This window comes from Leptonychotes weddellii, chromosome 8, assembly GCF_054177405.1.
Source record: "Leptonychotes weddellii isolate Sample4059 chromosome 8, ASM5417740v2, whole genome shotgun sequence".
Lineage (NCBI taxonomy): Eukaryota > Metazoa > Chordata > Mammalia > Carnivora > Phocidae > Leptonychotes > Leptonychotes weddellii.
The window spans coordinates 103842908-103865190 of NC_138376.1; the positions used below are offsets into that span (position 1 = coordinate 103842908).

Genomic DNA, 22283 nt, shown 5'->3' on the forward strand with positions numbered 1-22283 from the left:
GATGAAAGGAATAATTTCAATGCTCTTTGAAACTCTATAAAACCATCACAAAGAGAAACCAAAACCCAAACACATACATATACACACAACTGCAAATTAAATTTATGAATAGATGGAATAATCTTGAATAAAATATTAGCAAATAAAATCCATCATATTAAAAGTACAATCTACCATGACCAACTAGGATCATTCCAATATTACAAGTCTACTAGAAAATCTATTAAATAAAGCTTAATGTTTAATAATGTAATGTCAAAAGCCTTTTGCCATCTATAAAGACAGTATATTTTCTCCACAAAGCTTCTGGTAACATTAACTATCTCAATAACAATTATAACTGGATTTTTTTCAGAAAATTTGACAAGCTGTTTCCAAGTGAGATAATCAAGTGAGCTAACTCATGGAAACTATGAAAAAGGAAAGAAGAAACAAGACAGCCTACAAAACAATCAAAATTGTGTAATAATTGCTACAGTAATTAAAATTTGGTACTGGCATAAAACAAGACAAAGAAATGGAATGGCAGAGTCCCAAAATAGAGAAGAACTTAGTGCATGTCAAAGATGGCAGTTCAAATAAGGTTAAGAAAGAAAAAGGATATGTAATTCAACAAAAGATACCATTACAAATCCAGCTGTTGGAAAGACAAAAGATGCTGGTGAAGAAACTGGATTCCTATCTCACTCCCTAATGGCAGTTGAATCAAAGATTCAAAGGTGTTTAAAAAAAAAAGTAGAAGAATCTGTCAAATGTCAAATGTATTAGAAAAAATGAGTAATGTTTTAAAAAATTATCTTGTAGTGGAACAGAACTTTCAAACAAAAACCTTTAAGATCGATGCATTTGAATGTATTAAAATTAAAATTCTGTTATAAAAACGACAAGCTGGGAATCAGAAAGAGTATTTTCCATGCATATAACAAAGGACTAATTTCTTTAACATTTAAATACATGTGGTATGTATGCATGTGTGTATACAATACATGCATTGTATGTATACACACACACACTAAAAGTCATTATGAAAGATAATAAGCAGAAAAATGGGCAAAGATTAAGAATAGACAGTTCCAAGAAAAGGAAATACAAATAGATTTAAATATACAATAAAGCAGTTACCTTTACTCTATTAAAGACATAAATAAATGAAAAAATATTTTCTAATTATCAGGTTGGTATAATACCAAAAAGAGTAATAACCATATCTGTGAGAATCTGAAGAGAAACACTGACAAACTTGTGAGAAGGAAATCAGTACAACCTCTGTTAAAGACAATTAGGTAGAAGCTATCAAAAATGTAAAGTATATATTTTTTGGCTTAGAAATTCAACTTCTAAAATCATGGGATGTTCATTTTGGAGTCATTAGCAATAGCATCTGAAAACACTTAAAAATGAGTATCGATAACGGCTGTTTAATGTACAACCCTATTATGGAACTCTACACCAGCTTTTGAAAAGAATGAGATTGATCTCTATATAAATGGTAAGGAAAGATCTGCAAAATGCTTTGGTAAATGATACAGTTATAGAAATGTTACATATCTTCCCATTTGTCTAAAGATACATATGTAGGTCCATATAAGTGAAATGCAAATAAAGTTTCTAGAAGAGTAATAAAAAAGAAGTGATTTTTTTACAGATTCATTTACAGTTTCCTGTAGGGAACAAGAACGTGGGACTGTATTAAGAGTGACACTCCCTTTTTACTTTAAACCCTTTCCTATATTTATGAGCCAGACATATTCTAAGCTGAGGAGACAGCAATGAACACGTAAAATCCCTGCACCCATAGCAACTGCATGGGAGGCATGGGGATCAGTAGGGAGACAGACAGTAAAACAATAACTGTGTACACACACACACACACACAATGTCAGATGATATTTAAGTGCTGTGAGGAACAATAAAGCAGGGTTACAAGGGAAAGGGACTATATGTATTGGGGAGGGAGGTTGTAATTTTACATGGAATGGTAATAAAAGGAATACAGTGAACTAGGATGCATATGAAGGTTCCCCTACCCCAGGATTGGGAGTAAAGTGATATATAAACTACAACCTGAAGGATGATTAGCCAGGGGGAGAAAAGGAGGCGGTGGCAGGGGCAAAGCACTATACAGAAGCAGAAAACACTCAGGTGGGTTTGTTCTTGGGTGGGTTGGGGGGAGGGCTACACATGAACAGAACCCAGTTCCTAAAAGGTCTTACAAAAACAATTTAAAACATTTATACAGAGGACAGAAAATTAGAGCTAAATTTGGAAAAGTTACTCTGGCTGTAATGTGTAACGTGTTTTGGTCGAAATAACCCAAGAAGTAAAGAAACCAGACAAATGTTTCAGTAATTCTGCCCCAAACTAATGGCCTTTAAAAGGTAAAGTAGTGGGGCACCTGGGTGGCTCAGTCGTTAAGTGTCTGCCTTCGGCTCAGGTCATGATCCCAGGGTGCTGGGACTGAGTCCCCCATCAGGCTCCCTGCTCAGCGGAAAGCCTGCTTCTCCCTCTGCCTGCCGCTCCCCCTGCTTGTGCTCTCCCTCCCTCTCTCCCTCTGTGTCAAATAAATAAATAAAATCTTAAAAAAAAAAAAAAAAGGTAAAGTAGCAACAAGGATGGAGAATAGTGGGTCAAAAAATGTACAATCCATCCCTATTACTCACAGTTTCCGTATTTGCAAATTCACCTATTCACTAAAATGTATTAGTAACCCCAAAATCACTATGTGTGGCACTTTTGCAATCATGCCCAGACAAGTGCAGGGAAGCAAAAACTTTGAATCCAATATGCACAGTCCCAGCTGAGGTCAAAAGGTGATAAGATACTCTGCCTTCTTATTTCAGCTCTTACACCATAAATAACACCCTTTTCTATCTAGTGTCATATTTTTCACATTACGATTTTAGTTGGTTATTTCACTGTTTAAAATGGTCCCCATGAGCATGGTATGTTAAGTCCCCCAAGGTAAACATATATAAAATTCTACCTTTTGGAAAGCAAGAATTCTAAGTGACAAATATTTTAGAAGAAATTCTTTACAACCAGGTAGTTTCTTTTTTTTTTTTTTTAATTTGTTTACAGGAACATAAAAGCAGGTACCTTCAGCATAAATTATTGAAATTCTGTTCTGAAGGATCAAGCTTATCTAAAAAATCCCTATGGATAAACTGTGATGTTTTCTTATTTAAGAGAATCTCAGAATTATCATTTATTTCAATGTAGCTTTTACAAAAATGTATATATACACTCAAAATGACAAGTCTTTTACACCCTAAAAATTAAAAATACAATGTACAACTGCATACACTGAGCTTTATATAATTTTAAAAGAAAACTAGTAAAGAAATTACTATCAACCCTTCCTTGTCTGGTCAACATTCTCTTTGTTTATATAAGTAACAAAAAACTATTAAGTCTACTACAAAAATGACTCTATAACCAATATACACTTGTAGAACACAAAACAAAAAACTTGTTGATACATAGTTCTTCCTCAACGTGTAACTGTGTACTTGTTTATTGGTAATGGTCCACATATAAATTCAGGGTCAATTTAAAAGGTAAATAATCCCATAAGAACTCATTACTTTTAACTGTGTTTATCTTAACAGTGCTTCCTTTCACATACAAAGAAAAGCGCTGTACTAGTTTTATCTCTGGTGTGACAATCAGTTGCATGACCTGCCACTTGAATACTAAACATGAAATATAACACACTGGGAATATTTATTGCTACTTATATGAGAAGAAAAAAGGGCAAAAGAAAAGTTCAAGAAAGAAGGATTCAAAGCCGAAAAGAGGTTAGAATGCCAATTATTAAACTCGAAATAGGAAAAAGGTAAAACAAAAAAGAAAGAAAAGTTAAACAAAGTGTTATGTACACAAGTGAAACCCTAGTTCTTGGCAATTAATGGAAAGAAGAACCATAACCAAAAGAGCCAAACAAAGACTTTAGAATGCAAAAGGACAAAACATCCATGAATTATTTAAATTATTTAAATCATTCAGATCATTTAAAGACAAAAAAAAAAGTGAGCAAAAATAGTAATTTTAAATGTCTTTTGTATTTTATATGACTTATAATATAATTACAGTATCATTTACATTCCTAAAGAAAAATATTAATGCACTTGATCATAATGCAAATAAAAATGGCTTTGCATCACAAAACTGATATTGGAATTAGAAAATAAACCAAAACTCTTAGCATACCTGAGCTATCAAGACAGCAGTCAGTCTACAACCAGCAGTTGGTGCAGAATATGCACTTAGTGCAAGCAATGATTGTCACTGGGAATGGTATCCATAAACAGACACTGATCTCTTTATCAATGGCCAAAAGCCAAGGGTGGAAGGGGCAAGGGGCCTTCTTGGTTCCACTCTCTGAATCTCAGAGACTGTGACACTTCCTTAGTCAACAAGGCCATATCATGCATGTGCCTGACGGACCAGTAGCCATGACAAGGGAAAGAGGGAGACCTATTTAAAAATTGTTGCCTTCCCTATCATTCTGCAACATAGTTTTTCCCCCTAAATAATCTTTTAAGTGGTAGTTACAATCCTAATCAGTCAATAAAAGTAAACCTAGTTCACTCTACAAGATCTACTATATGGCTTAAAAGTATTGTATTTCCGCTCGAAAATCTGTTGTAAAAGAAGGTAAAATAATAGTACCATGTTCAATTTCAGTATGGGTTAAGTAAGTATTATTTGTGGATTCATGTGCAAAGTGGACCACTTGCGTAACAATCTATCTGGAATTATTGTCAGTTCCAAAGAGACTCATAGAATACAACTCAATTCTAAGTGGGAGACTACCCATATATAAATCTAGTTGATGAGTCATATACTAATTTTGTAAAATTACTAAAATGTTTCATCAAGGTTTAAGAGTAGGAAAACAAAATCAGCAGTTGGGATAATCCAAACTTTAAAATCGGCCATAAAACATAATGTGATTTATATGATCTCCTAAGCATCAGCATGATGTGCACTGAAATATGCAATTAAAAATAAAACCTGAAGACATCATGAAAAAGTGGTCAAGAACAATGAAGACATAATTCTGGCTTAAGTTTTCCCACCAAAACACTGGATATAAAAACATTATACACAGCTAAAAATATTGGAATGTCATTCTGAAAATAAACCGAAACAAGAAATACAAAAAAAAATTATCAAAAGCATAGTGAAGTAGCTGCCAGAGAAAAGTATTTCTTTACTGGGAAAAGGCCAGCTATTTCATTTTCATTAAGAAATAACATTTTAGACACTATTTTTTCCTGCAAGAAATATTAATAATACACTATCAGCAAACTCTTAATGTAAAAGACTATAATTCCTAATTCATAATTTTCCTTGGTACTCCTGATTACTAGCAACTATGAAGTGTAAATTCACATTGGTCAGATGTTATTCTTAGCATTAGTAATTCCTCTCATACTACTGATTTCCTCCCCTAAGGCAGTGGTTCTCAAGTAAAAGTAACACATCAAAATCACCTACGGACCATTTTGAAAATACACATTCCCAAATGCCATCCCTCAAAGACTGACCATGTCTAGAGTGAAGCCACAGTATCTGTGTTTTGACAAAATTCCCCCAGTGATTCTGATTGTTAGCTAAGGACCACTGCTTTAAGGTATGAATTACATACTTGTTCTAGCAATTAGAAGAGCTCTTATTTGGTCTACCATTGCTGAAACTTTGTCAGTGGAGTATACAAAGCTGTCAGTATCAAAGAGGAAAACTCGACATTACTTATGGTAAAAAAAAAAAAAAAAAGGTAAGAGATCTGATAAAACTATCTGTTCAAACAACATGCAACCATACCTGAAAACACTTTCTATGTATTTATTTTAAAGTGTGCATTTAGGACAAATGGTTTTGAAAATGTATAAAAATAACTTATGTATTAATCCAACTTCAGTATATACATGGTCCCTAAAGGATTTTCATTTTATTATCATCAAAAAATGTATTTCAACAACCTCCACAGTATTCTTAAAAGTCAGGAATTTTAAAATTTAATAGAAAAATTTTAAATATTCATCTACAGAAAAATAATGAATAGGAATGATATCACTAATATTTTAAAATATAATTACATCTCACCTACGCTATGCCATGTATCATAAGAAAAATCTTTTATCACTAAACTTTAGTAATCCCAAGTGGCATTTTCATTTAAGAACGAAGCACAAAAATACTTTATAAAAGAAAATGTCTCATTGTAAAAACTTATAAAGTTGAATGCTTCAAACAAAAATATCTGAGAGGTTTGATTTCACTATATCAAGTTTCCAAATGCACTTTGTAAACATATACCCATTTTAGGCTATCAACTTAAATAAAGCCAGTTATCACTAAAAGAAGATATAGTAAAAAAAAAAAAAAATTTTTCAGTGCAAAAATCGTATCAACTAAAGCTATCAACTGACTTAAGACAATTTTAATATAAAAATCACAACTTGAATCCCATAATATAAAGTAATTCTATAAAGACTTTAAATTAATTTAAAACAAAAGCTCTACAACAGTTATCAAGTTTTCCTTTTGTTACTATTCTCTAGTGAAAGCTTTCTTTTGATTAGCTTTTACAATGTCATCAGGAGATGCTGATTTGAAGTCAAATGGTGTTATTGCTATAAGAGGACTTATTTCTTTGTCCTTTATGTCTTGAACTTGTCTACTATAAAGAAAAGTCTTATACAGGTCAAGGGTGCGTCGCTTGCAGCTTTTCAGTGGGTAACGAAGACACAGTGTTGAAGCAAAAGCTGAAGGTCTAGCAGCAAGGGCCTTGGTCCAAGAGAGAGAAAAAGGTGGTTTCCTAGTCAAAGGGCCTTTATTGGTTTTTTTATTATCCTTAGCAGAATTGAAGCTTTTCCCTAACTTTGAACTTAAAACTTTTGTTTCTGATGTTGGAGCAACTGATTGGTCTACCGCATGTTTTGGAACAAAATCAGGGGTTTTTATAAGGACACTAAGATCAATATTTGAATCTATCCCAGGTGACCTCATTTCAGATAAACTGAGCTTAAAAGAATCCTTCTTAATCTGAGAGTTGTCTATATCAATTGTTTCTGCAATCAAATCAGAAAGTGACAAATTCTCAAGGTCTCTTGTAGGAGAAGCTTTACAAAATGCCAAAGATGACAGAGATCCTGTTAATTCTGATATTCCAGTCGAAGATAGATACCGATTTGCTAGCTGTGACAGGGGAAAGGATCCCAAACTTAGATCCGTGAAACTGGAAGATGACTGGTTACAAAGATCAGATAAAGTAAAGCACTGGCTTGGATTGTTTTCTTTGTGCTCCTGCAATAGTCCAGCTAGGGATGGACTTTCACACTGGGAAAACTGCAAACTGTCATTTTTTAAAATGTAATTCTTTGCACTTTGTTCAACTGAAGAAACACTTCCAACGTCAGTCATTTTACTAGCATTTAAATTATCATGAGCCGTATTTTCCAATGAGCTAGTTAAGAGCGAATGATCATTTAAATTTCCTATGCTGTTTTCTACTGGAATGTTTTGCAAATCAGGTAGCGAATTATTTTGAGTACATAAAGAGTTATTAGGTGTTATGTTCTTTATCATTAAGGATTTTAAATCTGGTATTTCTTTGAATGAAGAATCATCTTTGGAAACACATTCAGATTCATGAGGTCTTAACATATCAGTACCTAGATTCTTTGAAAATAGACTTTCCAGACTATCTGTGGTTGATAATCTGACTGATGGCTGACTTTTACAAGAATCTCTTGGCATATCATCAATTAGGTCAGCTGGTGACAGCTCTTTTGTTAACTTACATGATTCTAGTTTCTTTTCACTTTTAGGTCTGTCAAGTTTCTTTTTTTTATGGAGTAAATAGTGACTTGGTACAACTGAGGAATTAGGATATAATCCAGATTTTGCTACTGGACCAGAAAAATCAAAGGATTTGCTACTATGATCCAAGTGGTTTGTGGATTGAGGACAAGAGCTTTGAACATTATCAGCTGAAACTTCAGAGGAAGATAATAAGACTCCTTACCTTACAAAAGCCATTAATTTTCAGATGAATAGGTTGACATATGCAGAAGACAGTCACAGCAACCAAAAGGAAACATGAAATGAGGCATTTAATTACTAAATGTTTCTTTTGATTATAACATGAATAAAGTGATCAAATATTTGATCATTATTTAATAAAAAGTGAACACTCTAAAAAAACAATAATAAAGGAATTTTACCTTCCTTTAACCATCTAAAGTGACCTTCTTACTTTGTTCACTGATATATACAAATATAAGTACCAAGTTAGTCAATATTCTAATTTTCACAAATTTTATAATGTGAGGATTTAACATATTTAAAGTATCGTCAGAATTGTCAAATTCAAAATGTCTAAAAGACCAATGAAAGGAACTAGGTTCATCTTCTCCTATATTGTTAATGTATTAAAAACAAGCAAACAAATAACATTCTGTAATTTCTGGAAAAAACTATTAATAAAGATAAAATATTATAGATTCATTTTCATATGGTCAGTTGCAAGTGCCTCCCCATCAAAATTCTTTTAAAATTTAAATAGAAAATAAAAAACCACCCTTATTTCATGGTAACAGACTGCATACAACTTTGTTATGGTAAAAATCTAGGCCTCAGGATACAGGAAATATCAACCCAGTTAATAAATAACCATGTTCCTACTGGCAGATACCATACCAATTATTATAAAGATACCTCAGTTCCCTTCTTATGCCAATTAAATTCGAGAAATAACCCCAAATTCTATAAATTTAAAATTAAAGATCTGGCTTTGAAATGCAAGAACAGTATAATTATGATACTTATAATATTTAAATAAAACTAATACATTTACAAATGCTATAAACATAAAGGCATTTTTATAATTAATTGTCTGGCTATTAATTTCCATCTCCTGAGCCATCAGAGTTAAAAAAACAACAATCAAAAAACTTTCTAAGCTACTGACAAGAAGCAACAAGTGTCTTGTCTTGTTTTTATCGGATTTTATTTCCCCTATATCTTGATAGTTAAAAAAGAAGCAGGGAAATAATTAAAAAAACAAGCTTTAACAGAGGGAAGAAAACAAAGCACTCAGCTTAAAAATTCACAAATGGGAAAATCAACTGATGATCATCAGGATTCCTGTAACATGCACAATTTTCTGCCCATTCTTCTAAACAGCTAAAGCAAAACAAAGCCTCTTTTAAAGCATTAACTGTAAGACAACTAAAAGAGAACAAGTAAAAGCATACCTTTTGCTATCTTCCCTGTAGATATTGCTCCCTCACTCTTGACCTTCCAATTCTGCATTTTATCTTGTTCCAGAATCACTGCCAAAGCCTTCTGCACATCAAACTTGTTCTTCAGAACCGCTTCAATCAAAGTGTCATCTGGCACAGCATCTCCAAGTACCTCTCTCATGTGATCAAGGCATGAATGAAGACGAGCTAGAACAGAAAATAATTAGAAGTCTGAAATGATGCCATGAAAGAACCCTCAATCTTCAAAACAAAACAAAAAAAGGATTTGAAACTATATTAGATGTCCAACTCTCCTCTTTCCCTGGCAAAAATTATTTGTAATGATTATATTTTTATCCACAATATACCTATCTTTCCCTATTAGAGCTCATGAAACAATAAACAATAAATATTGCTAAAAGAAAACAAATTACTGAAGTTTCTCTCCTAAGGAAATGAAGATCTCAGTCAAAAATTCCAGTTACTAAATAAGAGCCACACAACCAATTTTTCAACCACAGAGTTAATCGCAAAATATACTTAATAAAATATAAATTTCCCTTGAAGCTACCAGGGACATTTGTACCATTCTTACCCAGAACCACTATTAGGAACAATCACAATAAACCTGATAAATTCTGGTATATTGATCATCAATCATTTTCACACATGAAGCAAAGATAAACTACTTTTTACTATACCTTGATCAATTCCACTCAGCTGATGGTTCAAAAGAGAATTGGAGGACTCTTTCAGATCTTCGTAATCGTATTCTTCTAGAGGCTCAACAAGTGAAGGTTTGTCGCGCCGTGAGTAAATAAATTGAGCAGCTAGAACAGAAAATGATGGAAGAATGCTGTAGCACAGCCCCTCCCCAGTAAGTCTTTTTTTTTTTTTCCACCAAAGTTAAAATAGAAATTAAAGATTCTGACCTACCACCTATGGCCATTTACCCACATTCTATAATAATGGATAATAACAAAAACGAACGAAGACAAAACATACCATACACTGTGCAGACATCCTTAGTAACTATTTACTGGCCTCTTGCAATCATCCTCCTTCTTTCTTCCTATCTCCAACACCTTCACCAAGCTGACTTTTGCCACAGTTTCCAAACACTACCTTTCCTAACACCTCATCCCTGCCTACTACTCCATCTTCCATGCAAAATGTTCTCTTCTTTGGAACAAATATTTCAAACCACGTACCAAACTTGCTTATTTTCATAATTAAGAAAGTACTAAAAACAAGTTAATTTTCACTTTCCCAGAACTGCTAATTTTGCCTGAACCCAACAGCTGACCAAAATCATAGGCCTTAACTTTTGAACAACTCCTACTTTCAGTCCAACACTCTCTACATTGTATGCTAGTGTCACATACCTACCTGACTTTCAGGCTGTGCACTCTACAGCCGTGTCATCACTCAATATATAGCTGGTATTGTAGATTTCATTAAAAGGAAGAAAGAAAATATATGCCTGAGTATCATAAATAAAATACAAGTGAGCAAAGGAGAAAATCATCACACACGCCCAAAGTGCTGACTATTCCACGTCAGCTGGGTGCCCACTGAACTCAGTTCCTAGAGACTGTGCTCAATTGTGAAGAAATAAAATTAAAGAATAAGAAAGATCGAAATTTTAATATAGTATTCTACACGCAAGGTGTTACTAGGGATTTTACATTATTTAGCTTTCTGGAAGAGCACATAACACTCAAGTCTACTGCTTAGTGTCCCTACATTTAACTTTTGTTCATGTTTTCAAGAAGGCACTATCTGTGAAAGAAAGGGAAACTACATCCAAAGTTTATAGCTACTACATATAAATAATATACAAATAGACATTAGATAATACTATGGCTTACACAGAAGGCTGTAGCATAAGGGCTACCTATGCACAGAACAAATCAACGATGGCCTTACAGATGAGTAGGAAAGGCAAAGAAGAAAAACTTAATGATGTATTTTAAAAGCCAAAAGGGGGTGCCTGGGTGGCTCAGTCGTTAAGCGTCTGCCTTTGGCTCAGGTCACTTTCCCACATCGGGCCTCCCTGCTCGGCGGGAAGCCTGCTTCTCCCTCTCCCAGTCCCCCTGCTCGTGTTCCCTCTCTTGCTGTGTCTCTCTCTGTCAAATAAATAAAATCTTTAGATAAATAAATAAATAAAAAGCCAAAAGAGTAGTATAGATAACAAGTGCCACAGAAGCACAGAAGATTAAGTAATCACTGAAGATTGACACAGTTCTAAAAAATGAAGTAAGAGCATCAGAAAAACTGAGAAAGAGGTAGAAGACATCTTGGACAAGGAGAACAAATAAAAGAGAGCTACAGAACAGCTGAGAGAATTCAATCTATTCTGTTATAAGGCATGTTACCTTCACACCAAATGGTAAAGAGGAGAATGATGAGGGTATAACATTCAAGTGCTTTGGTTTATGAGATTTCTGTTCCCCCAACACTTCAATGTTTAGTATCATCACCTTATAGCAGCAGGTACAAAGTAACACCCACCTTAGAATATGACACTGTAACTATAATGGTACTGCAATGCCAGAGAGACCCACAGCCTTCCTCTTGGCTCAGTTCGGAGGACTTGCGTCTTGCTTTGTGCATGCTTACTGCTTGGCTCTCCAAGATCTGTGATCATTTGCCTTTGCAACATTACTCATTAGTTCAACTCTTTCTCACATTTCTATTAAGCTTTTTACCTTTTTTCAAACTCTTTTTAAACTCCTATATTTACTGGAATATTTCTTTATCAGGAAGTTAAGGTATCTTTTCAAATGTGCAAGCATTTTTATTAAGATTACTGTTTTTGCTAGTACTTTACAGGCTGACTGATCTGTCATGATCCTATTTTTTCCCAGATGTTCTGTTATTTTCAACAGTTTTGAAGACCATAAGGTTTTTCAAGAATACACATATTATGCGGTATATATTTCTCCCTATTGAGCCCCCTCTAGTACAAGGAGAATAGAACACTATTATAGGGGGCACCTGGGTGGCTCAGTCGGTTAAGCGGCTGCCTTCGGCTCAGGTCATGATCCCAGGCTCCTGGGATCGAGCCCCGCATCGGGCTCCCCGCTCAGCAGAGAGCCTGCTTCTCCCTTTCCCTCTGCCTGCCACTCTGCCTACTTGTGCTCTCTGTCAAATAAATAAATTTAAAAAATAAATAAATAATTAATTAAAAAAAAAACACTATTATAAATTCAGCATGGCTAAACAGAAGAGACTCTCTAAGATGACCACTATTTTCATGTTAAAATCTCAGAATGAGGATGTCTTACAGTCAAATGGCATCTCAACATTATGTAATACTTAAGACTGACAGAAGATTTACTTTAAGTGGTACATAAAATTACAATATACCTTACATTCTGTGGCATCTTACATTTAATAAAATGTGGTAGTACTAAAAAAAGTAAACTGGGTCACTTTGTGCCTGGTAATTTACAAATTATTTTCCTAGCTATAATAAACTACTCAGTTTAGCCTAAAAGTAACAAATATACTTTCCTCAACTTCCTCTGATAGCTTTCACCTGTGAGAAAAACCCCAAGAAAAATCAAAAATTAAGTGAGGAAAAAATCAGATTATTTCCCTCAACAGTTTTCACTTAGGAAATTTGGACAGGAAAAAGAAGTTGTCAATATCCAGGCTACAACTCAACCTCAGAGGAGCTATTTTTTTTCCAGAGGGGGTGGAGGATTCCTTACCCCCGATCCACACACAAATCCAACTCAGAAACCTATACTTTGGCCACTGTTTTGGAAGCAGTGTTGGCTAGATTTGCTGGCAAGTGGGGAGGGAAGGAGGGTAGACAAATTCCCCAGGGAAAATAACTACTAGTGGGGAAAAACAGTCCAAATCTTTGAAGTTGAAATGAAAGCCCAAAAGGCAACAAATACAATAAAAGAGTAAGAAAAAAAGCAATGGAGAGAAAAGGATAAATATAAAATGCTATTCGTTTCTAAATTTAAATCACAAACTTTGATGGAAATGCTTTTTGAAAAACTGGGACACCCGCGGTGACTTTTAAAACTTAAGGCAGTTTAACAAACATAAAAGTTCAAAGAATTCAAAACCTGACTCCTACAACTGCTCCAAATTATTTCCTTAACACCTTAAAATAAAAATCATGTTAAGAGGCACTCATTAATGACACAGCTGTCTGGGCTTCTTGCTCTGGAGGTTCTGATTCAGTGATGCTGGAAATGAGGCAGGGAATCTGTATTTTTAAAATGTCTCCCAGCTGACTGATATCATCAGCGAAGATTAGGAAACACTGGCTGACAAGTCCCCCCGTAGTCCACTCTGTACAATCATCAATTCCCTTCCGAAAATACGGCCCCCTCACTCAAAACCCTTCAGTAAGCTGACATGACACACCTACAATTAAACACTGCCTTCCACAGCTTGCCTCCTACTTCCTTTCCTAGTCCTCTCTCCTGCTGCAACTACATTAATCGTGTGAGTGTTCTCAAATAAGCCTCACATAAGAGGCCACTGCTCAAGCACTATTTTCTTCCGCTGAAGAAAGCCATTCCTCCTCCCAAATTTACCAGTCCAATCTCCCCTCCTTCCAGAAGCCTTCCCAGACTCCTTCATGCAGGACTATGGCTTCACCCACCAGATTCACCCACAAACCACTGTGGCATGTTTGAAGAGGACTTTTAACATGCTACCTACCTAGAATAGGGATTTTCTTACACGTTAACTGATGCTCAATAAAGATTTTGAGTCAGAATGGACTGAATTAAGGATCACTATTGTTTAAGTAACCACTGGAGGCCTTTTGACTGAGGTGGCTCCAATGCCTTGATGACAAACGGAACACAAAGCCGAAGTCAATTACTGTAAATGCCTCAGGAACAACCAATCACGAAAGCCAACTAGGCTTTCCCAAATAATGCAACCCTTAAGCTACAGCCAATCAAATAATTTCTTTGCTTTGTTTCCGTCTTCCCTATAAAAACCTTGCCCCTAGCTCTGTTCCAGTAGAGCACTCCTAACCACTTCCAGTTCGGAGCTACCTGATTCAAACTGATGTTTGCTCAAATAAATTCTTAAAAATTTCAATATGCTTCAGTTTATCTTTTAACACCTCTAATTTCAGTAAGCAAAACAAAACCTATAACTGTTCAAATAAAGTTATATATATAGGTTATTTTTGCCATCCCCAATTCCTTGACATATGTTCAGTATTCAATATGAAAAGTCAATCTTTCCAAAGGAAAAAAAGCTGTAACATTTAGAAATCACCTTTCCATCACGGAAACTGGGCTTAGCAGAGTTCAAAAAAATACAAGTGCTGATGAATTTTTTAGAAATTCCAATAACTGATAAAATCACTCAATTATCAGAATTCATTAAGACCATGAATATGAGCATCTCTTCAATGACACTGGCTGTTTAAAAACAGAGAGGATCCTTCTAAAACTATTGATTTTTTTACTGAAAATCACTTGGAAAATATACCACTAAAGAGGAGAAGTTTCTGATCTAATATCACTGTTTTGAAAAATTAAAAAATCCAAAACCACATGTTTTTTGTTAAAAATACAGTTTGTCACAGAAAAAAACCTCAAAACCATTTAACTGTATCTCCTGCTTCAATAATGTCATTGACGGGGCGCCTGGGTGGCTCAGTCGTTAAGCGTCTGTCTTCAGCTCAGGTCATGGGCCCAGGGTCCTGGGATCGAGCCCCGCATTGGGCTCCCTGCTCAGCGGGAAGCCTGCTTCTCCTCCTCCCACTCCCCCTGTTTGTGTTCCCTCTCTCGCTGTGTCTCTCTCTGTCAAATAAATAAAATCTTTAAAAATAATAATAATAATAATGTCATTGACGTCCTGGAGTGTACAAAAGTAACTCAAAGAGCAAAACTGTCCTAAACATGAACCACACACAAGACACACATGAAGAGCTATGAGAGACACAAGGATAAACTGACCTCAAGAAAGCTAGACCATGAGTGCAAATCTCAGAAAAACACGCTCAGAATGTCTGACCTGGTGTACCATCAGTTCATAACACAAAATTAAGCATGATTTATCCAGATAAGCCCAGATAAATTAATGTGTTAATCTGCAAGATTAAGATGTCTTTCAGTAGTGGGGCGCCTGGGTGGCTCAGTTGGTTAAGCGACTGCCTTCGGCCCAGGTCATGATCCTGGAGTCCCAGGATCGAGTCCCTCATCGGGCTCCCTGCTCGGCGGGGAGTCTGCTTCTCCCTCTGACCCTCCCCCTCTCATGCTCTCTCTATCTCATTCTCTCTCAAATGAATAAATAAAATCTTAAAAAAAAAGATGTCTTTCAGTAGTTCTTCCCTCTGTAAAGGTTCCCACCCTTGTGCAATTTCTAAATCCTGTAGACCTTAACTCCCATAATTATCTCTTGAATCTATCTCCAAATCTAATGCTACCACCCTTGTCCTAAACAAATGATTCACAAAGCAAGCATCAACATACCATGGAGGGCTTGTTAAAACAGTAGCTGTGCACCACTCTTGAGTTTCTGACTGGAACGGGGCCAAGAATTACTTTTCTAATAAATTCTCAAGTGATGTTAATGGCACATGGACCACATTTTGAGAACACTGTCATCAAATATCCCCATCTCTAGATTAGTATAATAACCTTCCAAACTAATCTATGAATATCCATTCATGTACCACCTTCAATCCAGTCTCTACTATGTAGAAGGGATTTTTTAAAAATTCCAATCTAATTATCAAACCCACATCATCTTCTCATTTCATGAGCATGTCATGCTTTCTATTCCACTTACAATATGAGTGATGAAGTTAATGCTACCAGCTATCACTGTATCACCTCGTCAACTGTGACAATATTATTACAGGAGCCCACAAGGGTTAAAAATGGCAAGTGTCGGGGCGCCTGGGTGGCTCAGTCGTTAAGCGTCTGCCTTCGGCTCAGGTCATGATCCCGGAGTCCTGGGATCGAGTCCCGCATGGGGCTCCCTGCTCTGCGGGGAGTCTGCTTCTCCCTCTGCCTGCTGCTCCCCCTGCTTGTGTTCCCTCTCTCGCTGTGTCTCTCTCTCTGTCAAATAAATAAAATCTTTAAAAATAAATAAATAAATATAAATAAAAATGGCAAGTGTCTGGGAGGTTCCTTGGACAAAATGAAATTTCTTTTATTCCTCATCCCTACAAAATGTGGCCTTGCACCCCTGCATAAGGAGCTCTTAAGGAATGCTGATGAAGCCATCTCTCAGCTTCAAACCCAGCCTTCTTTATTCTGCTTTGTGATGCTGGGGTTGCAGTCTCTAGGAAGTTCATTTCTTCGACAGCTGACTCCATTTTAGGATCAGCCAACAGAGGAGATGCTAAAGGGAGACTGAAGGCCAGGGGAGGAAAACACAAGCTCCTTTCCTTCTTGCTTCTTGTGCAGGCCCCTTTGCCCCAGCAACACTGCATGCTGCAGTAACAGCAATTAGTACCAGTGAGCAGTTTGCCCAAAACTCCCAGAACCAGCTTCCATGTGTCCCCATCCACATCCCTCAGACACCATGACCAGAAAATTCCCTCTTCAAAAGGCTGAATCCCAGCTTCACAGGGTCCTTTTGCCAACACGAGTACCAGCCATGCAGTGTCCCCCTCCTCGGAGGGCTGAGTCCCCATTCCATAGCCCTTCCTCTGAATTTCAGAGGCAAAGCAGAACCCTCTTCTCACAGGTCTAAGCCCCAACTCCAAGGATGACCTCTACAAGCTTCTAAAAGGTTGGGCCTGACCTCACCCATTTGCTCCTATAGAACTAGGTAAATGCTTCCTGAAGTCACCACCTCCTTGATATTTTGCTTGTCTTTCTTGCATTTTTTTGTTCTTTAAAACCTGGTTAACAACTTCTTGCATTAAATTCTCTCTGACAAAATAACTAGTGCAATTTCCATCTCCTAACAGGACCCTGACTGGTAACAGTGTAACACTAGAGCAAGAGAGGAAAGGCCTTGATTAGTAAGGCTAAATGAGAAAAGTACAAATAAAGAGCTGTATGAAGGGAAGTCTATGCGTAACACCTCAATGTTTCTAAGAGATAAGAGATTCCTGAGTATATAAAATTAATTGTTACCCACCTTCAGAAGTTCTAGATTTTCATTACGGACTAAATTACCATTTCGGTACAATTCAGATTAATTGCAAGTTACAAAAAATATTGGAAAAAACATAGTTTTCAAAGTTTTCTTCAAATGTTTAAAACTTAGATTCTATTCATGGGTAAAGAAATGATTTTATACACATTTAAAAGTTAAAGACATCATCTTTTTAAATGTTATATAATATTATAGTCTTATGGAACACTCTAATCCTAGAATGACAATAATACTTAACATTTTTTAACACCCAAATAATGGAAATCAAATTATTTTTTAAAAGTCACCTGTTGATGGTGAAATACAATAATCATCCTCTACAGACTGGCCATAGAGATCATCATCTTCAAAATCTAAAATAAAAACACAAGAGATAAATTTTTCACAAGTTCTTTTTATATTCTTAGTTATTAACAAGGAAGCATCTGAATTCTCTCCAAACTAAACTCTCCCTCAAAATTAAAGGAGCTTAGAATGTCTACTCTTCCAAAAAATTCTAAAAATTTTACCCACAAAGTAAATACTTTCTATATTCATAGACATACATAATAGCTCTGCAGTTTTTAAGCTAATTGAATTTTATTAAAAATTTTCCAAGTTTTCACTGCATGTGATCAAAAAATGATAGTACCAGAGACCACAAACCTGAATTGTCTCTCCAGTGTTAGAATCTGTAATAAGTCATCCATTCATTTTTTTCACCAAGAGCCCTTCTATGACAAAAGCATTTATTTCCCATACAACTGACGAGCACAGGGTATACAATCAGACCATGAAAACAGTTTTTCTTCATGTTGAGCTAGTTAATTTCTATAAAAACCATCTTATCCTAAATTCCCTTATGCTCTCAGTTCATGCTAATTAGACTTTTTTCCTACTGACTAAAATAAGCACTTTGCCCAGATTTTCTTAAGGCTGTTTCTTTGTCCTCGTTAAGGTTCCAGCTAAACGTCACCTATTTGCATACATCTTCCCTGACCACTCTGGTAAAGCGGCAAGCCCCGCTGCCACTTTCACTCTCTCGCACACTCCTCCAATTGATTGTCTTCAAAGCACTATGTCTGTTTCATTCCATGAAACTCTAAGCTCCTTCAGGGAAAGGCTCTGTCTTAGCCAACTACCTGGCACATGACTGGAAGTAAATTAGTTTTCCTTTTATTATAAATTAATGAATCAAACAATTTAAAACTAAAACCCGCAAAAAAAAGGTAAATATAGGGCACCTGGGTGGGTGGCTCAGTCGGTTAAGCATCTGCCTTTGGCTCGGGTCATGATCCTGGAGTCCCAAGATCGAGTCCCACATTGGGCTCCCTGCTCGGCAGGGAGTCTGCTTCTCCCTCTGCCCCTCACCCCGCTCGTGCTCTCGCTTTCTCTCTCAAATAAATTAAATTAAGAAAAAAAAATTGTTTAAAAAGATAAATATATTTACATAAATGCATTTATTCATTTGATAAACAGATTACGCCAAGGACTATTAGACGTATCTGAGGGACAACAGTGAGTGACAGGTACATTCCCAGAGCTCTATGAACCTAAAATCTAACAGGAAACACAGACACAAAAGCAGGCAATTGCAAAATTATATGACAAATGTTTGAGACATGAGAAATATAGAGTGAATTGGGATCACACATATGAACAACAAAAACAGAACTGGGAGTGGGGTGGCTAGGGAAAGATCCCCCGGAATATAATATTTAAACAAATTCCAAAGGATAGTTAGCTAGTTTCTGAGGGTATTCATATAGCAGGAGCAGCATGTTCAAGGGTTTAGACCAAATATTTACGGCAAAGAAAAATCAAATAAATGCTACTATTGGATAAAAATATGTAACAGTCTGGGGTGCCTGGGTAGCTCAGTCGGTTAAGTGTCTGCCTTCAGCACAGGTCATGATCCCAGGGTTCTGTGACTAAGCCCCACATTGGGCTCCCTGCCCAGCAGAGAGCCTGCTTCTCCCTCTCTCTCTCTGCTGTTCCCCCGCTTGTGCGCGCTCTCTCTCTCTGTCAAATAATAAAATCTTTTATGTGACAGTCAATAAATTATTAGATCACAATCCCAAGGAAACAATCTATTAGCAAATAATGAGCCATTTACAAAATATTATTTTTAGATATGAATGACAATAAACTTTACTAGGTCAGTTTTTCAACTAAAATTGACCCTAACAGTGCCACAATATAAAAAGATGAAGAGAATTCTTCCCTGGTATTTTTGTAAAGTGGTTCTTTTCCTCAACAAAATTCTGTAATATTTACCGCACATAAAACATTGTTCCACCTACTGGAGTAAATGTAACAATAAAGTAAATATAACAATAAGGTATGGACTATGCCCTCCTGGCACTTTTAAATTAGTAGCTAACTTAGCATTAGCTAAAGGCCGTCATTTAAGTACTATCCAAATTACAGAGAAGAACAAAGTGAAAGTTAAATAGAGGAACCAATAGGTTTAAAGCACATACTCTCTCTAATAACGTCATATTACTTTCGAAAATTTTCAAATTATTATTTGAAAATAATACAAAGGGGAAACTTTAACTGAGAAAAAAAGAGAAATAAACTGAATCCTTAAAATGAGTAGAACTTTCATAAGCAGGAAATGGGGATGAACCTCCTATGCTATAGGAACAGATTGTTTATGATGTCATCAATTGTTCCAAAGAAACATGAAAAAGGACAACCTGAACTGGGGTTGCCCAGGTGAGAAGATATTTAGCACTCACTCCCACAGGCCAAACACCTCTCCTCCAGGAGAAATCCTAGAAATCCTGCTTAAACTCCTCAAACCCACCCTGAATAAGGTGATCTCACTTACATAGCTCCCACAGCACCTTGGGAGTACTTTTTGTAGCATGACATACTAGAATCATCTGTTACTTGTATATTTCCCCCTTTAGATTCCCTCAAGCATCTTATTATCAGTCCCCAAAGCTTAGAGCAGTACTCTAAGCACTCAATTAATGAAGAATAAGCACTCAATTAATGTTGGTTGAAGAAATTATAAATACTTATTTAAGAAATGAGTAAGTTGCTTATTCATATTTTTTATATCATAACCTCAAAAATATCTCTCAGGCTAAAGTCATCTCTCAGGTAGCAGTGATTACATCCACTGCAACACTTAAAACGGCATCCAATCTAAAGTGAACACCAGGAACCTAACATGTGACAGGCTGACTAGGTGACAGTCTCCAAATGTAGCACAGGGTGTTAGCTACACTGTGGTTAGGGCAATACTGATGTTCTAGAATAATCGTCCAGCAGTGCCAATAACAGCCACCAACATATTAAGCACACTTACATAATCTGCACTTTAAAAAGCAATAGGTCTTTACTCCTTTTTTGCACTCCTTCATATTTTTTATAATTTTAGTTGGCATGATGCTTGGTGATGCCTGTAATTATCCACTACAGAGATATGCGCCTACCCTAAACTAATTCTAACTCCTTTTAAATTCCTAGAGAACATATGCACATTTTTTATTTCATTTTTTTTAAATCAAGAAGTATGTTCCAGAACCCCCTTGCCTCTAATATTGCTTTTTTTTTTCTCCCATTCCAAAATACATTTAAATTCAGCATTATCAACCAAGAACTGGGTATACACCTCAAGATCATCTGATCCACTTATTCACTGGGCCTTTTTGATATCTCTTTTTTATCGACTCCTAAATTTCCAATTTAAATTGAAACTCATAGAAAATAAGTTATCTGCTCAAGCTAGGTTCTGTATTAAGTATGTATAAACAGACACAAATAATTTACCACGTATATCTAAGTTACAGTCGAACAGTTGAATGTAAGCATGAAGTCAATCTATCTTTTACAAATAAGCAGTTTCATGGGCATTTTGGAAGGGGGGTCGGAAGACACTACCTAAAGGAGACGACTATCTACCCGACCTGGGAGGAGACAATGGGAGGGAGAGATGATAATGCTTACGTGCGCAAATATCACCATATCCCAACCTTCCCAAATGTCCTTCCCATACGACTGCGTGCAGCAACCTCCCCCTCCCTAAATAAAATCAATCCCAGACGGCAGAAATCACGACTTAAAACAATGCCATTCGCTGGCACTCACATGTATTGTTATTTTCTCCAACTGAGGCTATTCTGAATTCCAGCCTGGCACCACTAACGAGAAACTCACAGATCGAAGTGGAAGCCAACGGGCTGCGATCCCAGCTCGAACCGCGAAAATGACGTCCCGGCATGACCCTGCCACCTACCTTCATCGTAGTTATAGCCTCGGACATTCCGATGCCGGGCCATGGCGGCGGAGAGGGCGTTCGCCACAACCCCTTACAAAACACACGGTTTAGATACTGATAAAGCGCCAACTGCGGCCTGTACAACACATACGCGCCATCTTGACTTCCGGCAAGCCTCTTCACTGAGCGCCTGCGCACGCGCGACGTCTTATCTGAGCATTGAACGACGGCAACCTCTCAGGGTCACCCGCCTCCCTGGGGCGCATGCGCAGATATGCGCACGGAAGCTGCTTTTAGCATAGCCCCGCCCACAGACAGGTTGACTGACAGAGGGCTCAAAGGGGCGGGATCCCAGTGCCTAGTATTTGTGGATTTGTACCAAAAACTTGGAGCCTGAGTCCTTGACCTACATCGGCGTTCCAGATTATTTCCCAAATCTGGTTTGTGATAATGAAGCTGACTGTGTGCTCAGTAGAAGCAGGAAACTTATGTAACTTTCATTTTTGAGGCCTAGTTAGGCACGTAATAGGCACTCACAAACTTGTACAAGTTTGGTTTTAGAATTAGTCCAAGATTTAGAGGGGGGGGTAAAAGGACTCTGTTTAAATGGGTATATATGGTTTAACTGAGACCCTGGCTACAATAGGTCACCACGCCTTCGTGTATGTAATTTATGGTTTCACGTATATGCTCCATCCTGCGTTAAC

General features: G+C 36.5%; 1 protein-coding gene across 5 annotated transcripts in view; it reads right to left on the reverse strand.

Moving 5' to 3' along the window:
- HBS1L (HBS1 like translational GTPase) overlaps positions 1 to 21822 on the reverse strand; it is an 86266-nt gene extending 64444 nt beyond the window's left edge. Inside the window, exons 1-5 of one of the 5 annotated variants that reach the window (XM_006738190.3) lie at positions 21595 to 21822; positions 17651 to 17716; positions 9956 to 10084; positions 9267 to 9461; positions 360 to 8030 (exon numbers count right to left, since the gene is read on the reverse strand). In XM_006738190.3, the coding sequence (XP_006738253.1) occupies positions 6559 to 8030; positions 9267 to 9461; positions 9956 to 10084; positions 17651 to 17716; positions 21595 to 21637 (1905 nt within the window). In that variant the 5' untranslated portion in view covers positions 21638 to 21822 and the 3' untranslated portion in view covers positions 360 to 6558. Of the gene's footprint in view, positions 1 to 359; positions 8031 to 9266; positions 9462 to 9955; positions 10085 to 17650; positions 17717 to 21594 lie in introns of those variants that run through there. The other 4 variants (XM_081829048.1, XM_081829049.1, XM_081829050.1 and 1 more) reach the window with 4 other exon arrangements.
- Between the last annotated feature and the right edge of the window lie 461 nt (positions 21823 to 22283).